The 26,940-nt window shown below is 32.9% G+C and overlaps 3 protein-coding genes across 3 annotated transcripts; all 3 read right to left on the bottom strand.

Annotated features, from left to right (window-relative positions):
- Positions 1–1,623: 1,623 nt before the first annotated feature.
- LOC114163421 (putative acetyltransferase At3g50280) lies at positions 1,624–8,211 on the bottom strand. The gene is made up of 3 exons (XM_085675311.1): positions 7,601–8,211; positions 2,940–3,032; positions 1,624–2,563 (listed from the first exon to the last, which is right to left on the bottom strand). Exons 1-3 carry the CDS (start codon positions 8,166–8,168, stop codon positions 1,797–1,799), a joined length of 1,428 nt encoding a protein of 475 aa, XP_085531437.1. The 5' UTR covers positions 8,169–8,211; the 3' UTR covers positions 1,624–1,796.
- Positions 8,212–12,316: 4,105 nt separating this feature from the next.
- Positions 12,317–14,192, bottom strand: LOC114163057 (putative acetyltransferase At3g50280). The gene is made up of 2 exons (XM_028047119.2): positions 13,444–14,192; positions 12,317–13,317 (listed from the first exon to the last, which is right to left on the bottom strand). Exons 1-2 carry the CDS (start codon positions 14,069–14,071, stop codon positions 12,524–12,526), a joined length of 1,422 nt encoding a protein of 473 aa, XP_027902920.1. The 5' UTR covers positions 14,072–14,192; the 3' UTR covers positions 12,317–12,523.
- Positions 14,193–22,875: 8,683 nt separating this feature from the next.
- On the bottom strand, positions 22,876–24,838 carry LOC114185953 (putative acetyltransferase At3g50280). The gene is made up of 2 exons (XM_028073938.2): positions 24,133–24,838; positions 22,876–23,776 (listed from the first exon to the last, which is right to left on the bottom strand). The coding sequence occupies exons 1-2, from the start codon at positions 24,797–24,799 to the stop codon at positions 23,031–23,033; spliced, it is 1,413 nt and encodes a 470-aa protein (XP_027929739.1). The 5' UTR covers positions 24,800–24,838; the 3' UTR covers positions 22,876–23,030.
- Between the last annotated feature and the right edge of the window lie 2,102 nt (positions 24,839–26,940).

Raw genomic sequence — 26,940 nt, 5'->3', positions numbered from 1 at the left:
ACTCAGACAAAATTTACCCAACACCTTTCATTTACTAATGGGAATCCATGGTATAACAAGCTCAACTTACAATTCCATTCAAATCTATAAATAAATGAAGAAAATTAACGTGCAAACAAATTTCCCTTACTTTGGTTGCTTTCCCTTTAAAAAAAAAAAACTTTGAAGAGGAGGAATTGAAAAAATTCAAGAGTTCTTTGAACACTTTACAAGGGTTTCTTCCCTGCACCTCAAAATTTTCTTCTACACCTTTAAACACTTTTTAAATTCAAAAAAGCCCTTTAGCCCTTTGTTGCGCAGATTTCACGTCCAAAACTACTTTCGATAAATGTTTCTTCTGAATATCGAAATCCAATGAAGGTTGTGGGCTTCCGGATATTCTGTTTTAACTTTTTCAATTTTATTTAAAGTTTAATTTTTTTGAATTTTAATCATTTTTTTAGTTTATTATTTTTCATTTTTTAATGTTAATTTTTTTAAAGATTATGTATTTTAAAATTTTTAATATTTCTTAAAATATTTTTAAAAATAAAATAAAAAATATATACGAATTTTTTTATATAATTATTAAAAAATAATTAAATTTTAAGTTACAAAAAAAAGTAAAAAGACCTGTCAAAATTTATCAAACAAAATATATATATATATATATATATATATATATATATATATATATATGATTATAATATAATAGTTACATGTCAATGTTTAATAATTATCTTGTTTAATAATTTCATATCTTTTAATGCGATGTTACAGTGTTATGTAATTATGGATTCAAAATTGTATTCTTAAAGACGAAGGTAAATTTATTTATTAACAAAATTCCTAAAATTTATTATTTCTTTATATATGTAAAAAAAACTAAACAACACATAAAATAATGTGAAGTAACAGTTGAATAAACATAAAGGAACGCCAGCCAGAAAATATCATTAAAAGCGACATTGATTCACGCATTAAATGCAATAACAATACATAGCAAAACGCCACTAAATATTTATTATTTTCAAAATAAAATATAATTTTATGGTCAGGTTAAAGTTTAAATAAAAGCGTTATTACATGTAGAGTTGACCGCAATATTAAATAGATTATAATTTTGGTTTCTAAATTTTTAAAATTTATAAATTTAGTTTATATTATTTATTTTATTTTTTAAAAAACATAGGCAACTTTCATCCTTATTTTTTAATTATATCTGTAATTTTTTTATACATGATATAATCATAGCACCGAAAAAAATTTAGGCACTAAAATATTGAATTTTGTAAATTATATAACCAAAGTTACAATTAAACCTATTGTATTTTTAGGTTGCTAAAGATTGTTTGGCTAAAGGGCCTCTACAGTGGACATTGTTTCAAAATGTCTAATTTTTGGCATGAGGATTCTAAACACCTTCAAGATTTTCTGGTGCTCCATATCGTCTTCGTCACAAAACAGATCCTTACAGAGGGATCTTATATCGCAAAAAAAAAAAAATTCAGTTATTTAAAATAAATTTAAGATTAAATTAAATTTTTGAAAACAATGGAAGTAAATAAAAAAAATGAAGGAAAATACTATGAAACCAACACTTTATATATTACCAGAAAAGAAAAAATGAAGAAGAAAGGGCCACTCAGAAATTAAAGAGAAACTATAATTTTTGGAACAGAAAACAATAATTAATAACAGGACGAATAAGAAAGAAGGTCACAATGATGTAGAGATAAGGGTTCATACAACAAAATCAGAATTCAAAACCTAAATTTAAAAAAGTCAAGAGCTATTTAAGATTCAAACATGTGTTCCTATTCTCCACACAAGTAAATCATGAACTCAGGATCAGACTCCAGACGCGCCATCGTGTCCGGCGCCAAAACCACTTCCAAATCGGTGCTGCCACCGCCATATCTCCCGGGAAACGCCGACAATTTTCCATCGAACTTGTTAGCTCCACCACTTCGCATGGCCAATGGTCGTCCCCACCCGAAATCGTTGTCGTACATCGGAAATCTTGGCGAGCTTCCCATCTGCACGGTGGCACCGTCATGGTTCCCTAACTCGAAGCACTTTGGCTCACGCTCCCAATTCTCCACGTTACGACGCACCGTATCACTACTGAACGCCTTCACGCTCTTGTGCACCTGTTCCGCACACCAGCCAAGGTCCATGGACACGACGTCACCAACTGCTGCAACCGTCACGATGCTTTGAATCGCATTCCCGAAGTAACAATCCCCCAATTTAGGCTCCGAACGTTGCCGAACATTAACTGCCATTCGGAGCGTCGTCGTTTTACCCTTCTCTAAATTCCTTGCTCTAGTCACGCAACGCCACATCAGCGCGCACAAGGCCTGAAACGAAGAAATCTCTGTCGTTTCGCCCTCTGTCACCTTTTTCAATTCTGTGTCATTGCTCAGCTTCGCCATTAACTCAACATCCACCACCTCTTTTCCTGCTCCAAACATTTTCCTACTCTTGTTCACTGAGCCTTTCAACTTCTGAATCGATTCACGGCTGAAACTGAAGATTCTCTCGCGAAAGGGCGCGTCAACATCGAAGGTGACCTTGAGTTCTACTTAAACAAAAAAACTCTATTTGTAAATTTTAAGATGCAAATTCATGCTGAAATTCATTTCCGTTAATTTTTTTGTTTAATTACTCAAGGTTTTCAGTGAGTGTAAGATTTTCTTTCAATCTCAATAGCTAAAATTTTGTATTCGATATTTTTTCAAATATTTTATAATCTAATAACTGACTTTAAATTTAACTTATTCTAGCAAAAAAAATTATAAGGTGAAAATTAACTCAATGCGTGCTTCACACCTTACATTGCATAGTAAGATATACGTATTAAATTATTTGAATTAAATGATTTTAAATCTTTTTTTTTTTGTTAAAATAAATTAGCTTTTGTTATTATGGAAAAAAATGAAGAAGTGGATTATTACCTTGGGGCATTCGGAGAACGACTTTCGACATGAGGATTGATTCCCGGTGAAACTCCGGGAGCCTAGAGGGAGATATGAGTCCTTCTCGAGAAACTGCAGAAAAGTGTTGTTATTGTAACTCAAAATATCATAACTGTAATAACTGCATTAAGTGTGGCAGTTAATAGCTTCTGTTGCGTTTCCGTTTCCGTTTCCGTTTCTGTTTCTGTATAAATACTCTGTATCTTCCACCTTCTGTGATATGAGAAATACATTCTAATTTCTCTTACTCTCTATCAGTGTATGCATTATACTCTTCTCTGCATCTCTCTCTGCTAACAGTGGTATCAAGAGCCCTTCCGACCCCGGAGGATCTGAGGGTGTGGCTTAGTGTGATAGAAGCTTGCTGCGTGTATTAGCTTCATGGCTGCTGGAGGCGTGATTTCTGGCAACTTACCTGTGTTCGATGGCACAAGTTATGGTGATTGGTGTGTCAAGATGGAAGCCATTCTTGGTTTCCAGGAGGTGGATGATATCGTAAAGAAAGGACTGCAAGAACCAGCCAAGAATGCTACAGATGAAACAAAAAATGCATACAAGGAGAGTCGAAGGCTGGATTGCAAAGCTCGGATGTTACTGCACCAGTGTGTATCTGCCACTGTTTTCCAGAAAATCTCAAAAGCCACAACATCCAAGGAGATATGGAACATCTTACAAGACACATATGGTAATGCTGGAAAAATTAAGGCAGTTAAACTACAGTCCCTGCAGCGACAGTATGAATTACTGTGCATGAAAGATCAAGAATCAGTTGCAGACTATCTTGGAAGGTTGCAAGTTTTGGTCAATTCCATGAGAGCCTGTGATGAACCTGTGAAGAACAGTAAGGTTGTGGCTAAAATCCTTCGAACACTTACACCCCAGTATGATCACATCGTTGTCGCCATTGAAGAGTGCAAGGATCTTACGACAATGAGTCTTGAAGAATTGCAAAATTCTTTGGAAGCTCATGAGCAGCGGCTGATTGAAAGAAAGAACAGTGAGAAAAGTACTGATCAAGCCTTCAGTACTAGGGTTGATAATCAACGTTTTCGAGGACGTGGTGGTAGAAGAGGAAGAGCGAGATCACGGGGTGGCAGGAGTGGAGGCAGATTTGGAGAATATTCTGAGCAGTCAGTGGATGAATCTGGAACTAGCCAAAATGATGGTACCAGAGGAGGAGGAAGACATGGCAGAGGTAGAGGCAAGAAACCATATGACAAAAGGAAGGTACAGTGCTATACGTGTGATAAGTTTGGCCATTATTCCTATGAATGTTGGCACAACAGTTCAAGCAAGAAGAACAAGAAAGGTGATGAAGCACATCTTGCCCAAGACGAGAGTGATAGTGAATCTGATCATGTGTTGTTAATGGTCACAACAAACAGTGGAGAAGACGAGTCCTGTTGGTATTTGGACACAGGATGTTCCAACCACATGACAGGGAGGAGAGAGTGGCTGATAGATCTTGACCCAAGCGTAAGAAGCAGTGTCAGATTCGCGGACAACAGCACAATAACAGCAGAAGGAGTTGGCAAAGTTATGATCACTCGAAAGGATGGTAAAATTGCTTACATGAGTGATGTGTTGTATGTTCCCAACATGAAGAATAATCTGTTAAGTTTGGGACAATTACTGGAGAAGGGTTATACTATGTCAATGCAGAAAAATCACATAGAGGTGTATGATGGACAACAAAGGTTGATTCTTAGAACTCCACTGTCACGAAACAGAACTTTTAAGATCAACCTCAATGCAACAGCTATCCAGTGTCTAGCATCAATGAATGTTGAAGAGGAAGGATGGCTTTGGCACTACAGATTCGGGCACCTAAACTTCAAGAGTTTGGGTCAATTAAGCAGCAAGAAGTTAGTAAGTGGACTGCCACTGATTCATGTTCCTGATAAAACTTGTGAAGGTTGCATCGTTGGCAAACAAACTCGAAAGGAGTTTAAGAAGTGTGCACCAAAGAGATCAAAACAGCCACTTGACATTGTGTACTCGGATGTGTGTGGTCCTTTTGATACACTCTCACTTGGGGGCAATAGGTATTTTCTTATCTTTGTGGATGAATGGACCAGGAAAATATGGCTCTATTTGTTGAAAGAAAAGAAAGAGGTGTTTGGAAATTTTGTGAAGTTCTGTGCATCAGTAGAAAGACAATCTGGTTTGAAATTAAAAGTGTTCCGAACTGATGGAGGAGGTGAGTTTAATTCAAAAGAAGTATTGGAATTTTGTGAATCAAAGGGGATACATCATGAAGTGATAGCACCTTACACCCCCCAACATAATGGGGTTGCTGAGAGGAGAAACAGGATGCTACTTGACATGTGTAGATGTATGATAAAAGGAAAGGGGCTACCACACTATTTCTGGGGAGAGGCAATCTCTACAGCTGCCTATGTACTAAACAGGTGTCCTACAAGAGCCTTGACAGATTGTACCCCTGAAGAAGCTTGGACAGGAGAAAAACCTGTTGTTCACCACCTCAGAATTTTTGGATCAGTTTGCCATATGCACATACCAGCAGAAAAACGTAAGAAGCTTGAAGATAGAAGTGAGGACCTTATACTGGTTGGATACCACTCAACTGGTGCCTACAAATTGTATAATCCAGAAAAGAAGCAAATTGTGATAAGTAGAGATGTCATTGTTGATGAAGCTGCAAAGTGGAATTGGGAGCCCGTGGCAGTAACTGCTGAGAAAAGCTACATCCCGTGTCTGCTTGAAGACAAAGCTGCTGCCACAACCAGCACAAACAGTGGAGATAACACCAACAGAAGGTCACAGAGGGTGAAATTTCCTTCCACTAGACTAACAGATCATGAAGTTATGGCTGATTGTGAAATTAGAGATGATGGAGAACTTGTGCATCTGGCATTTCTGGCTGATTCAGAACCATTAATGTGGGAGCAAGCTGTTGACATAAGAGAATGGAAGGAGGCCATGCTTGAAGAATTAAAGTCCATAGAGAAGAACAAGACTTGGGAATTAGTAGACTTGCCTCTCCATAAACATCCCATTGATGTTAAATGGGTGTTCAAAACCAAGTTTAAACCAGATGGAAACATAGCAAAACATAAGGCCCGACTGGTGGCAAAAGGTTTTCTGCAGAAACCAGGAATTGATTTCACGGATGTCTTTGCACCAGTTGCAAGGCTTGAAACAGTAAGGCTTGTTATAGCTGTTGCAAGCTGGAAAGGTTGGGAAATAAGTCAGCTTGATGTCAAATCAGCTTTCTTAAATGGACCTCTAGAGGAGGAGGTTTATGTGAGGCAGCCACCAGGATTCGAAAGAAAGGGAGAAGAACATAAAGTGTTCAGACTGCACAAAGCTTTATATGGCTTAAAGCAGGCCCCACGTGCCTGGAACAAATGCATTGATGCATTTCTGCTGCAGATTGGATTCAATAAATGTACAGTTGAATATGGAGTATATGTGAAAGTCTTCTCACCCAATAATTTGCTGCTGATTTGCCTATATGTTGATGATTTACTGGTGACAGGAGATTCACAAGCTGAAATTGAGCTATTCAAACAGAAGATGAATTCAGAATTTGAAATGACTGATCTTGGGAGATTGAATTACTTTCTTGGTCTGGAGTTCAAACACACTTCCAAAGGAATTTTGCTGCATCAGAGGAGGTATATCAGTGGAGTTTTAAGTAAATTCCACATGGCAGATTGCAATCCAGTTCCTATACCTGTGATTGCCAATCTGAAACTGTGTGAAGCAACAGATGAAAGGCTGGTTGATGCTACCCTCTATAAACAAGTTGTAGGGTCTCTAAGATATGTTTGTAATAGCAGACCAGATATCAGCTATGGGGTTGGTTTGGTTAGTCGCTTCATGAACAGCCCAAGGACATCACACTTAGCTGCAGCAAAACATATACTCAGATACTTAAAGGGAACAACAGAACTTGGACTTTTCTTTCCAAGAAGAACAAGTCAAGTTGAAGGAAATATGGAGGTCTGGACTGATTCAGACTGGTGTGGGGATAGAATGGATCGAAGGAGTACATTTGGGTATTTCTTCAAGTACATGCATGCACCTATCTCGTGGTGCTCCAAGAAACAGAATGTTGTAGCCTTGTCCTCTTGTGAAGCAGAATATATTGCCTCTGCTGAAACAGCCTGCCAATGTCTATGGCTTACAGCACTTATTAAGGAGCTGAAACTTGAGTGCAGAGAACCAATTCAGCTTCTGGTGGACAACAAATCTGCCATCAGTTTGTCAAAAAATCCCGTATGTCATGGAAGAAGTAAACACATAGAAACAAAGTTCCACTTTTTAAGAGATCAAGTAAGCCAAGGCAGATTGGAGCTGGTGTACTGCCCTACAGAGGATCAAGTAGCTGATGTGTTTACAAAAGCTCTAAGACAAAACAGATTTGAAAAGTTGAGAGAGCTGCTGGGTTTGAAATTGATTAATATTTTGGATTAAGAGGGGTGTGTTGTTATTGTAACTCAAAATATCATAACTGTAATAACTGCATTAAGTGTGGCAGTTAATAGCTTCTGTTGCGTTTCCGTTTCCGTTTCCGTTTCTGTTTCTGTATAAATACTCTGTATCTTCCACCTTCTGTGATATGAGAAATACATTCTAATTTCTCTTACTCTCTATCAGTGTATGCATTATACTCTTCTCTGCATCTCTCTCTGCTAACAAAAAGATGTTGAAGAAGTTCCAAAAGGAGGAACCATCGGTAACAGCATGGCAGACGGCGCAACCGATGAAAATACCGTCAGTGAGTTCAGTGACCTGAATGGCCATGATGGGGGAGGAATGGGCGGTGTAACTGATTTTGTGGTGGAAAGGGAAGAATTTCTTAAAGGCCGGGTGGACATCCGACGGCGACAGGAGGTCGGTGACAGAGAGATTGTTGGCGGTGGCGTGGATGAAATCGACGCCGGCGTCGTTGCATGCGATGTAGACGTGGCCGTCGGCATGAGTTTTGAATCGGCCAGCTAATGGAGGGAAAATTGAGAGCGTGCGAGAAAGCGCGTTGGTGAGGTGAGGGATAAGAGTGTGAGAGGGGAGAGATGGGGTGGTGAAGAGACAACCCTTTTGGATGTAGTGAGCCAAAAACATGTTAAGGTCTGAGATGGAGAGTTTGAGGTCTCCGAGAGTGGAGTTTTGGTGAGGGACTATGGAGCATTTTGAGAGGACAGTGACTTCTTCACACAGAGCAGAATCAGAAGAACACATTTCTGTACCCAACTCCAAACTCCCACTTGTTTCTGTGGAATAGTACATTGGATGTCCTCTTTATATAGCTCACAAAGGTATCTTGGTTCATGTCCACCAAACTAATATATATTTATATATCTACACCGTTTTATCGGTAACGTATCATAATTATTCACACCCATTTTATTCTTAGTCATTTCGATGGGAGTTACAAATTTTGTTAAAATTTCTTCACATCTCATATATATTTCATGATTATGTTTGATTTGTTTATACTATTTTGATGTATCATCACCAGTACAATAAGGATCTTTGGTCCCGGTTGTTTTTTATATTCTGCTCCGGTTCCAGAAACGAAGCATATTGGGGCGAGGCCAAAAGGGATGACTTTTGGCCTTAGATGTGGATCGAAGTCGTAAAGCATTTTTCTGTCTCGGGTCACGCTTGAACCGAGGCCTGTTCTACGCAGTGCTGCAACGCGTTCTTGGAGACCCTGAAACCTTTCTTCTGAAATAGGATTGCAGCAGATTCATGGCACCCAACTTATCCTAGTCCAACAAAACCCTTAACGGTGCAAGAGGTTCAATGCATGGTGGTTTCAACCGTCGGAAACTCCTACTTCGACACTTATGTTTTATCAAAATCGAGCCTCTTTGTGTACCCAACAAAGACCATAATCAAAACGTGTAGGACCACACAACTTCTCAAATCCATGACACCATTGATCTTCTAAGCCCACACCCACCTCGGCCTCACGCTCTCCTCCTGCCGCTACACTCGCGAAACCTTCATCTTCCCTCTGTCACAGCCCTTCCCTCACACAAGCTTCAACGACGAAGTCACCTACATAGAAGCCACGCTCCCTCCAACCTTGTGCTTCAGAAAACCGTTAACGCAACCACCAGAACAAATCCTGTGTATGCTATGTTTCAGTGGAGGTGCAGCGAGGAAGAGTTAGAGTTACAGGGAGAGAGAAGAGAGAAATGAAGTTTCAGAGAGAAATTGAGAGCGGCGGGGAAGAAGAATGGTTCGCGAAATTTGAATCCTAAATAAACCCTATGACTTCAGTTGTTAGGGGAACCGAAGCCATAGACTCCCTTTTGGCACCGGGTCTCCTTGGACCGAGGCCAAACAGCTAACGTCCAACCACTTTTTGGCTTCGGGTCTTACTGGACCGAGGCCTATACCACTATTTGGCACCGATTTTGGACGAACCGGGGCCTATACCCCTTTTTGGCTTCGGGTATTTGGAGAACCGAGACCTAAAACTTGGCTCTAATTACAAAAATGTCACCGCACCATTATATGCTTCGGTTCCTGGCCAACCGAGGCATATAAGGCGAGGTAAAATGAGAATTCTACACTAGTGCATCTTAATTAAAAGTCGAAGTCTAAAAAGATTTAAATATCTTTTATTCCTCCCACTCTTAGAAATATCTTTGAAGCACAAAAGTATCATAAAATTCACATTCCAAAACGGATACCAAAGATGAAGGATAGATTAATCCTAATGATGTCCTGAGATCGAAACATTAACTCCATCGTAGAACCAATAATGAAGTAACGATGTCATGAAATCAAAACATTACTCTGATCGTAGGACTGAAAATTAGGTCCCTTAATCTACTCATTCACCTTACATCTGGCTAACTGAGGTTAAAGAGTTTATACAAAAATGCTAACATATAAGATTTAGATAAAAATATTATTTCGTTTTTGTCTAGAACCTCAAAATAAATTTAAAATATGACTTAATGAAAAAAAAAATTCAAAGAAAAAAAAACGTTTGTTTGTTGAGAGTGTTGGCGATGAAAGTCGAATTGACTTTTTCTACTCCTACTAAAAATCAATTTTCCTTTTTCGGTTCCATTTTAAAAGAACTAAAAAGAAAAAAAAAAAGAAACAATTTGAATTTTCTATTATTAATTTTAAGTTTTTTAACATTGAAATTTAATATTCAATTTATTAGTGAATTAATTAATTGATTAGTGTATATATATATGTGAAATAAAATCCTTTTTATCTGAAAATTTATTTTAATTAATTCCAATATTTTTAGTTTTTTTTTCATGAATATTCTGCATAAATTAAAATGCAACGTACTGAAAAGTAGTCTGTGAGTGTTAAAATTGATTTGGAAGCCTTAGTTCCCTTAATTATGAAGAGCCGTGCCCGTGTTTGCAGGTAGATAAACTTCTCTTGACCAACATATTATTGCTCAAATTCATCTAAGCAGATACGTTCGAATAACTTGTTGATCAGAGTTCAAAACTGCATTCTCAAGAATGGCAACAATCAAATTGTATTACGAATTGCCAAATTGTCATGCATGCATGCACCATTTCCATTTCTATTTGATGAACTGCATGTGCTTTTTTTTAAGGTAATGAATGGTACTTAACGTATGGGACTGATATCGTGAATCATTAGTGCAACTTTTATTTGGTCATTGGTCATTGGTTATAGGAATGGCACCGCATTATTGCCCAATGGGAATACATGTAGGTGCAGAGCATGGACCAAGATCTTATTCGTTATACCATTTTAATTCCAGGGAATGCTTAGCCATACCAATTCACGCCATTAATATTGAAGGCATCATTGAGTTGAGAGCATTAAGAAAAAAACAAAAATGATTAAATTTCTTTTCATTCTCAATTTTCAGTAAAATTTAGAATTAGTTCACTTTTAAAAATTTTGACCAATTTAGTTATTTATTTTCAAAAATATGTGAATTTAGTCTTTTTAATCAAATTTTGTTAAGTTTATTTGACGCTTCAAGTACATTTCATCATAGTATTTAAATTGTTTATACCGTTTGACACATTTTTTCTTCAATGTTAATTCAAATATTATTACAAAATGCGTTTAAAATGTCAAATAAATTTGATAAGAATGACTAAATTCACGCATTTCTAAAGATGAATAACTAAATTGGTATAAAGTTTCGACGAGGAACTAATTCTAAAATTCACTTAAACTTAAGAGACAAAAACATATTTAACCAAAAAAAATATTCATGAGTAAAAATTTAATTTCATATTTATTTAAAAAATTAACTGTTGTGTAAAAACTGCGTTCTTAACAAATTTAGCGTGTTAAAAATTCATTTAAATTTCATCCTAATTTATTTTTGAAAAAAATTGTCTAAATAAAATGCTTCAACTCTAGAACGTCTTATCAAATGTATACAAAGACACTTCAGGTGTCCTCTGTTCAAGACATATACGAAAAGCTCGAATAATTAGACATAACAAAATTAAATTTTAGTATTTCCGAAAAAATGTTACTTTTGTCAATGTTCCTACATTTAATATTTAATCTTCATCTTTTACAAAAGTGCATGTGTAGCATAAAAAATTGAGTAAGTGAATGGATATCCGTCACATTGTGTGATGACACGAGTTCTTTTCATTGTCGTGAATTGCAAAAAGAATACCGGAAGACTGTTTTTAAGCTCTATCGCAACCAGATCTGTGATTTTTGACTTAAAATGATTTTGTAGTACAAAATGAGTTTCAGATTTTAACTCTATACTTTCAGTCTTTTATTTATTTCTATTACTCTTATTTAGTTTTTACGAGATTAAATATTTTTTCTATTTTCTAACAATTTTAATCTCTCTTAAAAAGTAATTACTAGAACTAAAGATATATTGAGAAACTAAAAGCTGATATTTTCTCAATATATATGTGGGGTTTATAGCACTACTAAAAAAACACCTATTGCTTAATTTCGTTTTAATTATTTTTTGTAAGAGATATTTATGAAAAATCATTTGCAAGAAATTAGTACTAATTTTTTTAAGAAATTTCATAAAAATGTATAAAAAAATATTTAGAAATTTTATAGTTTTGTATGAAAAAATTATCTAAAAAAAATTACATGTTAATTAAAAATTTTAGAAAAAATAATAAAAAGAATTTTATTTTTTTTATTTTTATAATAAATTTGTAAGAAAAATTTAATGAAATATAAAAAATTATAATAACGAAGAATCATGCAATTAATTCATTTAATTTTATAGGTATTTGTAGAATAAAAGTTAAACTTTTTAATTTTATAGGTATTTGTAGAATAAAACTTAAACTGGTTATGTTACTTCTTTTATATGAAACGGAGTACGTTACTAATTAGAATATATTAATTTATTAATGGTTAACATATTAGTTAAATATTTTTTTATAAAATAGAACGAGCATAACAATTGAAAGATTTTCAAGAAGTCAAACTAATAATCATAAAGACCAGTAAACAATACATCCATGCAAAGATGTGAGCCCAAACAACAAGGCAGAGATTAACTAAACTTGAACACAAACATAATCTGAACAGCATCAATATGAAGATGAAAGTTATTATTTCCATCACATTCAGACACGTGTCCCTACGCACTGAGAAGACACGTAAAGCAAGAATTCAGGATCGGACTCGAGTTGCGCCATTGTTTCAGGGGCCAAAACCACCTCCACGTCGACGCTGCCACCGCCATTTCGTCCAGGAAACGCCGACATTTTACCGTCAAACTTGTTTGCTCCGCCGCTCCGCACTGTTATGGGCCTCCCCCATCCAAAATCGTTGTCATACATCGGAAATCTTGGCGAGCTTCCCATCTGCACAGTGGCGCCGTCATGGTTTCCTAACTCGTAGCACTTCGGCTCACGCTCCCAATTCTCCACATTACGCTGCACCGTAGCGCTATCAAACGCCTTCACGCTCCTACTCAGTTGCTCTGCACACCATTGAAGGTCCTTCAACACCACATCACCCACTGTTGCACACGTGGTAATGCTCTGAAGCGCATTCCCGAAGTAGAAATCAGCCAACTTGGGCTTCATGCGCTGCCGAATATTAGCGGCAGTTCGAAACGACGTCACTTTAGACTTCTTCATATTCCTCGCCCTCGTCACGCATTTCCACATCAATGCGCACAACGATTGGAATGAAGAAATCTCCGTCGTTTCAACCCTTGCACCTTCTTTAGCTGTTTTCAGTTGTGTGTCCGTGTTCAGCTTCGCCATCATCTCATCCGCGACATCAACGCTCTCCGGCGTAAACATTATCGGAGGTTTGTTCACTAAGGCTTTCAGCTTCTGAACTGATTCACGGCTGAAACTGAAGATTTTCTCGCGAAATGGCGCCTCAACATTGAAGGTGGCCTTTATTTCTACTTAAACAAGAAAATTAGTTAGTCATAATTTTTAATGTTGTTATTGATTTTTTTTCTCTTTCCTGGTTGACTCTAAAACTGAATATTCTTTTAATTAAAATAGAGGAATTTTTTTATGGTCACCTTTCGGAAGTTGAAGCACGACCTTAGAGGTGAGGATGGAATCCCGACGAAAATCCGGGAGCCTGGAGAGACAAGCGGTTTCTCCTCGAGAATTTGCTGCGAAAGTGTTAAAGAAGTTCCAGAAGGAAGCACCGTCGGTGACGGCGTGACAGACAGCACAACCTATAAAAACACCGTCAGCAAGCTCGGTGACCTGAAAGGCCATGATGGGGGAGGAATGTGCCGTGTAACTAATTTTGTGGTGGAATGGGAAGAGGTGTTTGACGATTGGATGGACATCGGAGGATGACAGGAGGTCGGCGACGGAGACATCAGTGGCGGTGGCGTGGATGAAATCGACGCCAGCGTCGTTGCATGTGATGTAGACATAGCCGTCAACATCAGTTTTGAGGCGACCTGCAAAGGGAGGAAAAAGGGAGAGGGTGTGAGATAGTGCTTTGGTGAGATGAGGGATGAGAGGTTGTGACGGTAGAGATGGGGTGGTGAAGAGACACCCCTTTTGGATGTAGTGACATAAGAGCATGTTAAGGTCTGAGATAGAGAGTTTCAGATCTCCCAGAGTAGAGTTTTTGTGAGGGACAACTTTGCATTTTGAGATGACAGTGACTGAATCACAAGGAGAAGACATTTTCTACGTAACAAACACAAAAACGAAACTCTCCTCCAAACTCTGTTTCTATGGAAAAGAGAACGATGGGTGCTCCGTATTTATATTATCTACCAACATGTCTCGGTGCTCATAACCTTGAGAATACGTTCAACTTGTGTTACCACGCCTTATAAAACAAACACTTTTAACTCTTGTTCGAAAATCTGGAAAAAAGTTATGGAGGAGAGAGATAAAGAAGAAAAAAAAAAGTAATAAATAACAAGATAAATACATCAAGAGCGAAGAAAATACAGTAATATGATAATCCAGAAGTAGCAGCAGTTTTTTTTTTTTTCTACAATCATTATTTTAAGTTTGAAACAATTAGTGTCTATTTGATATACGCTACGTTATTTAGAATTTATTCATATATGTGGCATAATGAAAATAATTAATATAATCAGTTGTTCATGGTGCTTATAAATTTACATGTATATGTTTCTATAGTGTGTTGATTTATTCGAAAAGATGTACGTGTAGTATTTGAAATATTACAATTTACTAAACTAATCCGAAAATAAAAAGATGTCCAATTAATATTAAAGACAAATTTGAAAATGATCCTTTAAAGTTATTAACTAACTTCATTAAGCGTTTAATATAAATAAACATTTATTTAATATTTTCAAATGTTTAGGATTTAGGGTTAAAATAAATATCCGTAATAAGAAGATATAAAATTATTCTATTTTTACATCATAAACAGACGTCAGCTAATATAAATGACCACTAAAAGCAAAATTTATGTCCAGGTCCTCAAACCAATAACAATAAATAGGGATAGAGCCATTTAAATAATAAAAATGATTTTTTAACAAGTTTCACAACAAGTGAATTTTTATTTTTTTTATCTTTTAATATTTCAATTTTGATATGGTAAGAAAAAGTTGTCTATTTCCTTTTAAATAATTTGTTATACCATCAATAGTTTCAGTAATGTCAACAAGCAATTATTTATATCATCAACATTCAATATCGAATATTTAATGAAAAAAAATCTTTGCAAATATTTAAGTAAAATGCTAACCAGTTTAAGTATAACTGTATAATTAATGATATTTAACTTTACTACTTATAATAATATAAATGATATTTCATTACATTGAAATATGAAATAATTAACTTTACTACTTATAATAATATAAATTTATAAGTATTTTGTTGTAGTTGATTCTCATAAATAAATTTTAACTTTAATAATCATTAACGTAATTTTATTTTGTTTGGAAGACAAAAATGCACATATATAATTGATAATTTATTTTATGTATATCAAAAGAAAATGTTAAAAAATATTTAAATAATACAATAAAGGATTAAAAATGTTTTTCATCCCTTAATTTATAAGTAAAAATTATAATTAATCCTTCTTTGAAATTTTTTGTCCAATTTAGTCATTCAACTTTATAAATGTGCGGATTTAGTCCTTTTAACCAAATTGTATTAAATTTATTTGACATTTTATATGCATTTCATGATAGCATTTGAGTTGTTTACACCGTTTCACACATTTTCGCTTCAGTGTTAACTGAGAAACGAGTTTAAAATGACAAATAAATTTAACACAATTTGGTTAAAAGAAGTAAATTCACGCATTATTAAAGATTAAGACAAAAGTAATCCAAAATTTCAAAGAGAATCTAATTCCAATTTTCATTGAAAATTAAGAAATCTAAAACATATTTAACCTCAAATAAATTTAGATGTTTAACATTTTATTATTTGATAGTTGATATAATGGGTTGTTTACTTTTTTGTTTGTTTGTAACTTTCTATGTTAATTTAGTTTTTTTTTATTAAAGTTTAATTATATTTTAATTTGTAGCAACATCAAAATGAAAGGAAAACTGTTACAAATAAAGAGAAACGGTATAACATTAAAATTATTTTGTTATTTAATTATTTTTAATTATTTTTTCACATCAAATAAATTATCAATTATAATTATATAACATTTATAAAAAAAAATTTTCTAGACAACATTAATGATTCTTGATGTCAGAGTTCTTTTAGTGACACGATTACCAATATATTTTGGTAAAATTAAATATTTATTAATTACTTTAACTAGAACACTAATTAAGAATAATTAATATGCATTAAATTTGACAAAAATTTATTATTAATTTTGATATTAAAGGATATCTGACCTAATGATTATTAATATAATTTTATTTAATTTAAAGTAAAAAATGTTAATGAATGTTGTGTTTAATATTTTATTTAAAAAAATAAAAGTTAAAAAACAATTAAATAATTATATTTTAATATTGTTAAAAATTAAAATATAATTAAACATAAATAATTAAAATTAACAAAAATACTAATAAAAAATAATGTTAAAATATCTAAAAAGTAAAAATAATAAAATAATTGAAGTGCTTATTTATATCATAAAATTATTACTTAAAATTTCAAAACATATTATAAAAATGTTATATGTATTTATATTCTTTTAATAAATTTAATTATTTCAGTTTTTTTATATAAAAATATTAGAATACATACGTATTAATATTTTTTAAAGAGTATTCTAAGAATACCGATTAACATTATAAAGATTTAATATATTAAAAGTCTTTTCTCTTAATACAACTTTAAACCAAGGACGAACATGTGTAAATAAATATATAAAAATAAGTTAACAAAGTACATAAAATGAAAATGTAAATAGAAGTTAATAAAAAATAAAGCAAAAATTAATGAGGGTTGAAAACAATACAATAGTTATAATTTCTTTTGTAATTATTTTCTACCTCACTAGACCTGTTATATTAATTTTGTTTTCTTACATATTTTCCAAGTTCTTAAGCATTCTGTTATTTAAAGTTGTAATTTTGTAGTAACTAACTTAAGGTACCAATGCATAGATGTGTGAGCATTTGTCAGATTGACCCTCTTTTTTCTCTTCTGTGACTGTGACCAGCGTTTGCTAGGTGGCAGCCAGCCACTATTACATTTCTGCGGCAACCACAGACAGTTATATTTCTGCAATGATAACGCAGAGTCTGCACCACTGCATGTCCACGCTAAGTTTAAGGCAACATTTTTTCGCTGAGGATGGTCATTTAGTCGGATTGAAAATGAATAAATTTAACTCAGTTTATTTTATGATGAATTATAAATTTTGTAATCCGATTTAATTTATTATGGGTTAATGAGTTAAGTGGGTTAATTCATCAACTCACATAAAAAAAAAATATTTATATATTTATTTTTAAGTATTCAAATATTTAAATTATGAGATGATAATCACGATAAAATCAATAATCAATGTTTTCATCATGCTCACGACCAATATATGATTAATTATTAAGTGTCCATATAATCCAAGAAAACATGACTAATATTACTTTTGTTGTTATGTTATTCAATAAAATATTCAAATTATTCAAATATTATTAAGCAACATTCTAACATTTAAAAATATGAAATTGTGAACCTATATAATTAGAAATAGTAAATAATTATTAAAAAAAATTAAAAAAAACATTGTAAAAAAAATAAAAAAAATATTGTAAAAAAATGTTGATGGGTTAAGTGAGTCAATCCACCCTCAACCCGGCGGCTTGAACCCATTTAACCCATGGGTTAAGTGAGCCAGATTGAGTTCAACCCACTTTTAAAAAAACTGAATTTTTCTCAACCCAACCTAGCTCGAACCCGTGGTGAGCCGGGTTGACTCACGGGTTGAGACCCATTTTGACCTCTCTAGCTAAGGAGAATCCTAATATATTCCGACGCAACAACAAAAATTATAAGAATTGCAATAAAATGAAAAAAATAAACAGACGTATAGTAATTTATAATATTAATTATTTATAATATTATTATCAAAATTATTATAAATTAAAAAATATTATGTATAATAATTTTTAATTAAATAAAAATTACTTTTGTTATCTGTGCACATTTTACTATTAGAAATCATTTTGTAATTTATAAAACTCAAATTTAGTAAATTTTGATTCAATTTTATTTGAATACTAAGCTGTTGTCTTTTTAGACAATGAGTGATGATATTCAATTACCAATAACACAAATAGAAGATACAAGTGCCTCATCGTTTTCTTTAAAACTTGTGTTATATTTTTTATTTGTTTAAATATCGTTTTCTATAAAAAAATTTATCATTTTTTAATTACGTAATAAAGTGACACTCATATTATTCTATCCAATAATTTATTCATACATAATATATATATATATATATATATATATATATATATATATATATATATATATATATATATATATATATATATATATAATGAAATGGCTCGTTGTGGGCATGCGTCTAAAATTGTTGGAAGATCAACACAGTCAATTTAGATAGAAGCTCAGAATAGATTGTTCTCGGCTGAAGGTTAAAACGAGCGAGCTTGTGGTAGTGGTCAGACTGGCCGATCAAACTGATTGTCTAGATAGGTGGGTCAACGTTGATTATCGAGAGATGTCAACCTAAACCGAAACTATAATAATATATTTAATAAAATAATATATTTTTAATGTTTAAAAAGGAAATACATGAGTTATAATCTAACTCACAAGGCTTTTGTGAAGTTTTTGGTCCTGTGAATTTTTTTAATCGGAGACTTTTTGGTCCTGTGAACTTTTTTAAGCCCAATCCACGTCTAGGGACTGAGTCAAATTGACAACTCTACTTTAATTACTAATTTAGAAACTAATCACTATTATGAATAAAAAGTTATAATTATAGATATCTAAACTAGTCACTGTTATGATTAAAAAGTTATAATTAATGAACAATTAACACTAACTATCAATATTTTTGTTATCAAAGAAATTAGTGTCTAAATTGGCCACTTATTAATATGGTATTGACCAATTTGGTCACTAATTATTTTGGTAACCAAAACTTTGATAGTAAATATTAGTGGCCAATTTAGGATATAATTAATCACTAGTTATAATATTTTATTCATAGCAATGACTCTTTTAGAGACCAATAATATTTTTTATAAATTAATATTTAAATTATAGTGATCAATTATTTTTTTATCTTTAAAATTGATTGTTTTTCAGTATTTTTTTGTAGTACTATCAGTAATTAAACAAATTCCTGTAATGAATCTAACCTCATTTTTTTATATTAAATGTTCATAATTATTCAAAAAGTTAAGTATTAGAAAGTTAAAAACAAGAGTTGAATCTAATAAAATAATTTTTTTTAGATAAGTAAAAAGAAAAGTAGTTCTACAACTTTCATATTTTTATTTATGTTAAACTTTTCCATATCTAACCAGAAAAAAATCAATTCCGAGGATATATACATATGCTTTGATCATGTAATAATATAAAATAAAATTTCATGATTTTTATCATGATCATGTAACAAAATAAAATAGGCACGATACTATAGAAAATTAATCTTAACTCGTTATATATAAGATCGTATGTTAAGGGAGATTTTGATTATTTCGAAAAGATGTTTGGTCTATATGTAGTGGTCCGGAAGCAATACACGTTGGTTGTTGAGGGCATTTACCATACAGTCTTTGGATAAAGAATGGGACAAAACATTTAATTGTTAAATTTAGGATAAAAGATGTTAAGATGCATGCATTTGAAGGTGATTAAAACAGGAAAATGCTAATCAGCAGAATTTCACACAGGAAATTGCACATAATAGACATGACATGTTATTTCAATGTTATGGCACAGTGGAACCAATACCAAACTTAACAAATAATAGAATCTCTTAAATCTATCAACTATTGTCTAATTTCATTTCCCGTATCATTTAATGTCTAATAAATATAAATATTCGTTCTTTCATTGGTACAAAAAGTGGCTATTTTGTATTTCAGGATCTTTTAGAAGTCAAATTTGTAAATATGGATCCGTTGATTTTTTTTTTGCCAAATAGGATAAAGTCGTCATGGTGAAGGACGACATTACAGGTGAAGTCATCCTCCACCCAATCGATTTCTTTTTTTTTTTTTTAAAAAATGTAGTCGTTGAAAACTACGGTTTTGTTAAGGAAAAGATGTGGTTGTCTTCGTACATGACGACTTCATTTTTCAGGTTTATTTATTTATTTTTGTAATTAACGAAAATTGAAAATTAAATAATGAAAACTGAAAATTTTGAAAAAAAAAGGAAAAATAATTAAAACTGAAAATTTTGAAAAAAAAAAGAAAAAATAATGAAAACTTAATATTTTGAAAAAAAGGAAAAAAATTGAAAAAAAAAACCTAAAAAGTGAAGTAATGTTAGAAGACGACTTCACTTTTCAATTAACATAAACCTTAGTTTCTGATGATGACATTGCTTTCTCTAAAAAAAAGAGAAATCGGTCAGATAGAGAACGACTTCACCTACAATATCGTTATCCACCATGATGACTTGACCCTGTTTGGTAAAAGAAAAAAAAATGAACAAACCTATATTTACAAATTAGACTTCTAACCAATCCTGAAATAAAAAAAAAGCCACAAAAAAGTATATTAATAGGAACAACCTTGAATATGATTTCTATCCTATTTTAGCTCAAAATTGTCGACCTATTTTAGTATAAAAGAGCCAAATCACCCTAATCTACTTTTAACATGACAATAATGCACTGGCCAAATTGATGACTTTTTTTTTTTTGAAGAGGAGGATTGTGTGTGAATGAAGCCTCTATTGTGGTGGGAACATGAAATCTTGTTTGGAACCATTAACATTTGGAGTATATAGAATGTAACAGAGACCATTATTCTGTGTCTCACCATGCATGAAGTGACGTTCAATCTCCACCACCAAAATTGGCAGAACATTCGAGTTAAAGAAGATCGAGGCTAAAGCAAAGGCATCACAACTAATTATCAAACTATATGTACAACACTAGTTACTGTGGAATTCCATGTTCTTTACGCATGCACTCTTTACTTTATAATAAAATTATATTATTTATTTATATATTATCACCGTGTACGATGTATTTAAGTTCAACTCATCAATGGAAAAAAATAATATCTACTACTTTGAAGGATTTGTTTTAGGGGAATTCTATGTTTCACATTCTCATGCTTTTGGCAAGATATAAGATTGGACCACGATTAATTGGATAATCTGTTTGAACATGTACGGAAATGTGGATTTCTTTTATTTGTTAAATTATAAGTATTGTTTAAAACTACAACTTTATAGAAAAAAAAAATCCTACTTCTAAGTATGACTTTAATCATTTTAAAATAAATTGAGGAGACTGCGTAATACAACACAATTTTGACTAATTAATTTCTTTTTCGGTACATGTAGAAGTGGTGTACTTCTATGACTTTAGAATTCATATTTTCTTTTGATATTGAGGCTGAAATTCATGAATTTAGGATTCAGTGAGTTGTCATTGTAAACTAGACTGTAGGTTATAATGATTTAAATAAAGTCATTTTTTTAACTATTTATTTTTAAAAATGGATCAAGTGAAATTAGTTAACAATTCAAAGTAAATACTATTAAATAAACATAAATAAGATGACGAGTGAAATTAGTTTGAGTTTGTCTCGCAATCCTTCTTAACTGCTGTATATATCTTTCATGGTTGAAGTTTCTTTTTCAATGTTAAACTATCTTATAATTGTTATTATCATCTTTCTCTTCCTTCCTTGTATTGTTTGACGCCTTTGTGTTCACAATGTTGGTAGATAAAAACATGTCATTGAAGAGGTGGCAAAAATATTTGAATGAGACGAAAAAATGAATGAGGTCATTGGAGAGCGTTGAAGATTAAACCATCCAGCATATTGTTGATTGGTGGTATGGATGTCAGATTTTCAGTTTAGATTGTCTGTTAAGTTTTTTTTTTTATATTGTGTTTTTAAAATACATTACTTTTACTATATTAAAAAGGTTTTCTTTTTAATATAATTTAAAATATCAAAATTTTTGTTTATTAATGTATTTTAAAGATACAGACAAAAAACAACAGAAAACAACTAGAAAATCCACATATTTTCCTACTTGTAAATTTCTGTTTTTAGTGTAATTTCATTTATTTTTGTTTCATTTATCATTTGCAAATCAACACATTTAGAAAACAATACTTTTAATATAAGGGTTATTGATATTGGCGAAACTCTAAATCAGCTAAACTTAGGAAAAGTTTTGCAGCAGTTCCTAAAGACGAACAGAAATAATTTGTATTGTTATAGTTTTTAATAAATTCGACAACAAGTATGTTTAAAAGAAACATATTATAGTGTTTTTGTAGTAACAAGAAAAGTTGCAACCTTTTCCCTTTTCAAGTTATAATACATATGTCCAATATTGAATCAAGCATTCGAGCATATATGGTGATAGCAGCTGAAGGAGAATTCATATATTTCATACATTCAAATATTTTTAATATGATGACATAAGAATTGAATGCTGGGAAATAAAATTTGTAGATATTCATTTTGCAGTGATTTCTAAGCAGAATATATATTAAGGATAATAATATTTTGACTACTAAATTTTGATAATTTTCTCTTACAACATGAGGTGTTATCTCTTAGGTAGGTTTGAAATATTAAGAATGAGAAAAAGAAAAAATAGAAAACCATTTAGAGAATAATACCTAAGTTTATAAGAAAAAGTTATCAAAATCTAGTAGTCAAAAAATCATTTCCATATATTAAATAGGAAAATAAATTTTTAACTACTAAATTTTGATAACTTTTTTTTTACAATCTTATATATCATTTTCTAAGTAATTTTTTATTTATTTTTTCATTTTCAATATTCAAAAATCACTTAAAATATCACAGCTGATATTATAAAATAAGATTGTGAAAAATTTAGTAACCCAAATATCAATTTTCCTAATAAATAAATATGATAGCTTTTTCCTTATCAGATCTTTACGAAATGTAAAGACGGAAAAGGATTTTTATTATATATTTTGACGAAACGAAACCAGTAATAGTGCGTTCTAAAAGTGTTATCCAGACTAACCGGAGACATAACACATGAACTCGGGATCAGAGTGAAGTTTGTCCATGGTGTGAGGAGCCAAAACCACCTCCAAATCAACGCTACCACCGCCACTCCTACCGGGAAACGCCGACATTTTTCCATCAAACTTGTTGGCTCCACCGCTCCTCACAGCGAGTGGCCGCCCCCATCCGAAATCATTGTCGTACATCGGAAACCTGGGCGAGCTTCCCATCTGCAAAGTGGCGCCGTCGTGGTTCCCCAACTCGAAGCACTTCGGCTCACGCTCCCAATTCTCCACGTTGCGGCACACTGTAGCGCTGTCGAATGCCTTCACGCTTTTGTTCAGTTGCTCCGCGCACCATCCAAGCTCGCTAGACACCACGTCACCCGCCGCTGCACACGTGGCAATGCTCTGAATCGCGTTCCCAAAGTAATGGTCTCCCAACTTGGGCTCCATGCGATTCCGAACATTGACTGCCATTCGAAACGTCGTCACTTTAGTCTCTTCCAGATCCCTCGCCTTTGTAACGGACCGCCACATCAGCGCACACAACGATTGAAACGATGAAATCTCCGTCGTTTTCACTTGTGTATCGTGGCTCAGCTTCCCCATCAACTCAACGTTCTTCTCAACATTCTCCAACCAACAAATTTTCCCACCATTATTCACTGCGGCTTTCAGCTTCTGAATTGACTCACGGCTGAAGCTGAAAATTCTCTCGCGAAAGGGTGCGTCAACGTTGAAGGTCACCTTGATTTCTACTTAAAAATTAATCAGCAACTTAACAATTTTTTGTAATATTTTTTGCTTTCATACATAAGATTTAATTTTTATCGACAATATATTACTTTTTCGTGGTTTAACTACCTATTTAATTCCTAGTGAGTATAATAAATTCTTTTAATCACGATAATTAAAAACATTTTATTATAGTTTATACGAGTAATGTTTAATCTATTTACTGCTTATATATATATATATAATTGAAAGAATAATATTCTGACAATTCCTTTAATTAAGTAAATTATATATTATGAACGGAATATATGACTGAACGGTGGTTCCAGAACGAAAAGAATAATTGAAACTAATTTCTTTTTAATACGATAGTTACCTTTTGGCAGCCGAAGCACAATCTTGGAGGTGAGGATGGAATCCCGACGAAAATCCGGGAGCCTAGAGAGGCAAGAGGTTTCTCCTCGAGAAATTGCTGCGAAAGTGTTGAAGAAGTTCCAGAAGGAGGCGCCGTCGGTGACGGCGTGACAGACAGCACAACCTATGAAAACACCGTCAGCGAGCTCCGTGACCTGAAAGGCCATGATAGGGGAGGAATGCGCCGTGTAACTAATTTTGTGGTGGAATGGGAAGAGGTGCATGACGGTTGGATGAACATCGGAAGGTGAGAGAAGATCGGTAACGGAGATATGATCGGCGGTGGCGTGGATGAAATCGACGCCAGCATCGTTGCATGCGATGTAGACGTAGCCATGATGGTCAGTTTTGAGACGGCCAGCGAAGGGAGGGAAGAGGGAGAGCGTGCGAGAAAGCGCGTTGATGATGTGAGGGATGAGAGCGTGAGAGGGGAGAGATGGGGTGGTGAAGAGACAGCCCTTTTGAATGTAGTGAGAGAGGAGCATGTTAAGGTCTGAGATAGAGAGTTTGAGATCTCCTAGAGTGGAATTTTGGTGAGGCACAACAGTGCATTTTGAGAGGACAGTAATTGCATCATGAGAAGAGGAAGAAGAAGAAGAAGAAGAAGAAGGCATTGTTGTAGATAACATATACCATGCACCACTTTGGTTGCTTCTCTTGAAAAGAGCACACAGGATATGTCCTACTTATATAGGCCACACCAAGTGTCTTCATTCATGCTCCACAAGTTCAGGTTCTGCAGCCTCCATTAAGAAATAAGACGTACTTTTCTTTATATACGTGGAAAGAAGAAAATATCCCACATAATTAATGCTTACCAAGAACCATATTCCTCACTGTTCTCACAACTATTGCAAATATTTATTTTCTAAACACTTTTGCATAACTACATGCCGTATTTTCTTCATTTTATTATATCACATGTGGAACCTCTTTTGCCAATAATATATTGACTTTAAATCAAGGTAAATATATAGCATATATTTAAATTTTCCGTTAAACACACTATTCTTGACATGGTTTTTCATTTAGTTTCTTTCTCTCCATATATATGTATCTATATTTTGAAAACTAGACTTTACATAGTTTTATATTTTTTACTGATTGTAAATAAAAAAAATCATAATAACTCATTCATTCTATGCATACAAAATAAATGACATCAAATGAATAATACTTGTATACTAAACATGTAAATAACTTTTACATCGTATTTACTCATGGTCCTAATCTTAACTATTTTAATCCTTTGGACTTTTGTTTTTGTTTTTGCATGATCAGCTGTACATGTTATTTAGTATATCAATATCAGTGTGGTATAAAAGAGCATACCATCTGGTGTTATATATGTATCTTGATGACAGGAAATTCAATTTATCATTTGATCACTTAAAGTTGAAACTTCAAATGTAAACTTGTGAACTCAGTAAAATTTTAAATGATAGTGACCAAAAAGGATAAAACAAAATTAGTCGCCAAAAATTATAAAATGAATAATATTAAAAAGGAACATGCATGCATTTAGACGTTCCAAGTATTTTCCACAGAGCCAGTTATGTAGCTCTTCAGACAATGGACGTGTGGTTAGATTAAGACCGCAAATGCCCTTTAACTATATTGTTAACTTATACATACATCTATATAATAAATCACGATTAAAAGAGAAGGTGCTGACAAATAAGAGATTAAAAAAATATAGAATGGTGTGTCCAGGTTTTTTGTTTACTAATACGATAAAAACATCGATTGAAAAAATCAACGTTAGGATGTGTTAATAAAAAAAGAAAGGACCTTTAAAGAATACATTCAAAAATCATGGTACAAGTGCATTAGTGATATTTTTAATGAAGATGTTACACCTTAAATGTGACGGCTGTATCAAAATGTTGAGAGAGAGTAATATGCATTTAAATTGTGATAACCTCAAGTCATAAGTCATAAGGTGATTGAATGAAAGTTTGAAATAAATGTTAAAAGGTGCCGCCCCTAACATGACTAAGAATTAGCCATAGCTGTCATGCCTTTTGACTTAATTTTTGGAGTAAGTTAACCTACTTCAAAGTCCACAACGTAGGATCCTCAAGGTGACGACTTTCTCGGCCAGGTTATTATAACTACCAGAGAGGTTTTCATCTATGGTAATTTTTTTTTTCAGAGGATATATAGGTTTTTTGTTTGAGACCACGTTATCTTGGTTGGATTTTTTACGGCGGCGGTGCACGTGCATGCAAGTGGCGGCTCAGCGGCAATGAAAATATAGTATTGTGTTTTTCAGTATATCAAAGGAAGATAGATATTTTGACAGTTTTTTTTGACAAACTTTGATAAATAACCAATTTTGGTAAAAAGAAAATCCTAAAATTTTATTATTTTATTATCTTAACTTCCTTTAAAAAATAAAAAAATTACTCTTTTTGGTAATTTGTTAACTTTGTCAAACCAAGTCAAAAAGTTATTTTTCTATTTCAAAACGTTTAAAGTTTTGTAAGGGTAGATTGGCCTATATTTAAGGCTATGTACGTCTACACCTATTAAGAACGTTAAAGTAAACTACATATAGGGTTTGGTTAAAATATATACATCAAATTGATCATGTGAGCTGTATACAAGAGGATCCGCTATTCAATATTCGATAACATACTTACGACTTTCATATTTTAAAGTTCAAGATTATTTCGATTGAGGTATTGATGAAATAAAAATATTTGTGAAATTGGTAAATTTACCTGAATTATTAATGAAATAATTAAATAAAACATATTCAGTAGTA

This window comes from Vigna unguiculata, chromosome 1 (assembly GCF_037176805.1).
Source record: "Vigna unguiculata cultivar grain cowpea cultivar isolate G323 ecotype 2 chromosome 1, ASM3717680v1, whole genome shotgun sequence".
Classification (NCBI taxonomy): domain Eukaryota; kingdom Viridiplantae; phylum Streptophyta; class Magnoliopsida; order Fabales; family Fabaceae; genus Vigna; species Vigna unguiculata.
The sequence above is the reverse complement of the archived record's forward strand: the minus strand, read 5'-3'. Positions and strand labels throughout refer to the sequence as shown.

Bases quoted from the DNA above. Each gene is read 5' to 3' on its own strand.
- LOC114163421 (XM_085675311.1), bottom strand. From the start codon at position 8,168: ATGTGTTCTTCTGATTCTGCTCTGTGTGAAGAAGTCACTGTCCTCTCA. The intron at 3,033-7,600 runs GTATAATGCATA...ACTTTTCTGCAG, and splicing joins AGAGAGAGATGCAGAGAAGA to TTTCTCGAGAAGGACTCATA. The intron at 2,564-2,939 runs GTAATAATCCAC...TTGTTTAAGTAG, and splicing joins CGTTCTCCGAATGCCCCAAG to AACTCAAGGTCACCTTCGAT.
- LOC114163057 (XM_028047119.2), bottom strand. From the start codon at position 14,071: ATGTCTTCTCCTTGTGATTCAGTCACTGTCATCTCAAAATGCAAAGTT. The intron at 13,318-13,443 runs GTGACCATAAAA...TTGTTTAAGTAG, and splicing joins CGTGCTTCAACTTCCGAAAG to AAATAAAGGCCACCTTCAAT.
- LOC114185953 (XM_028073938.2), bottom strand. From the start codon at position 24,799: ATGTTATCTACAACAATGCCTTCTTCTTCTTCTTCTTCTTCTTCCTCT. The intron at 23,777-24,132 runs GTAACTATCGTA...ATTTTTAAGTAG, and splicing joins TGTGCTTCGGCTGCCAAAAG to AAATCAAGGTGACCTTCAAC.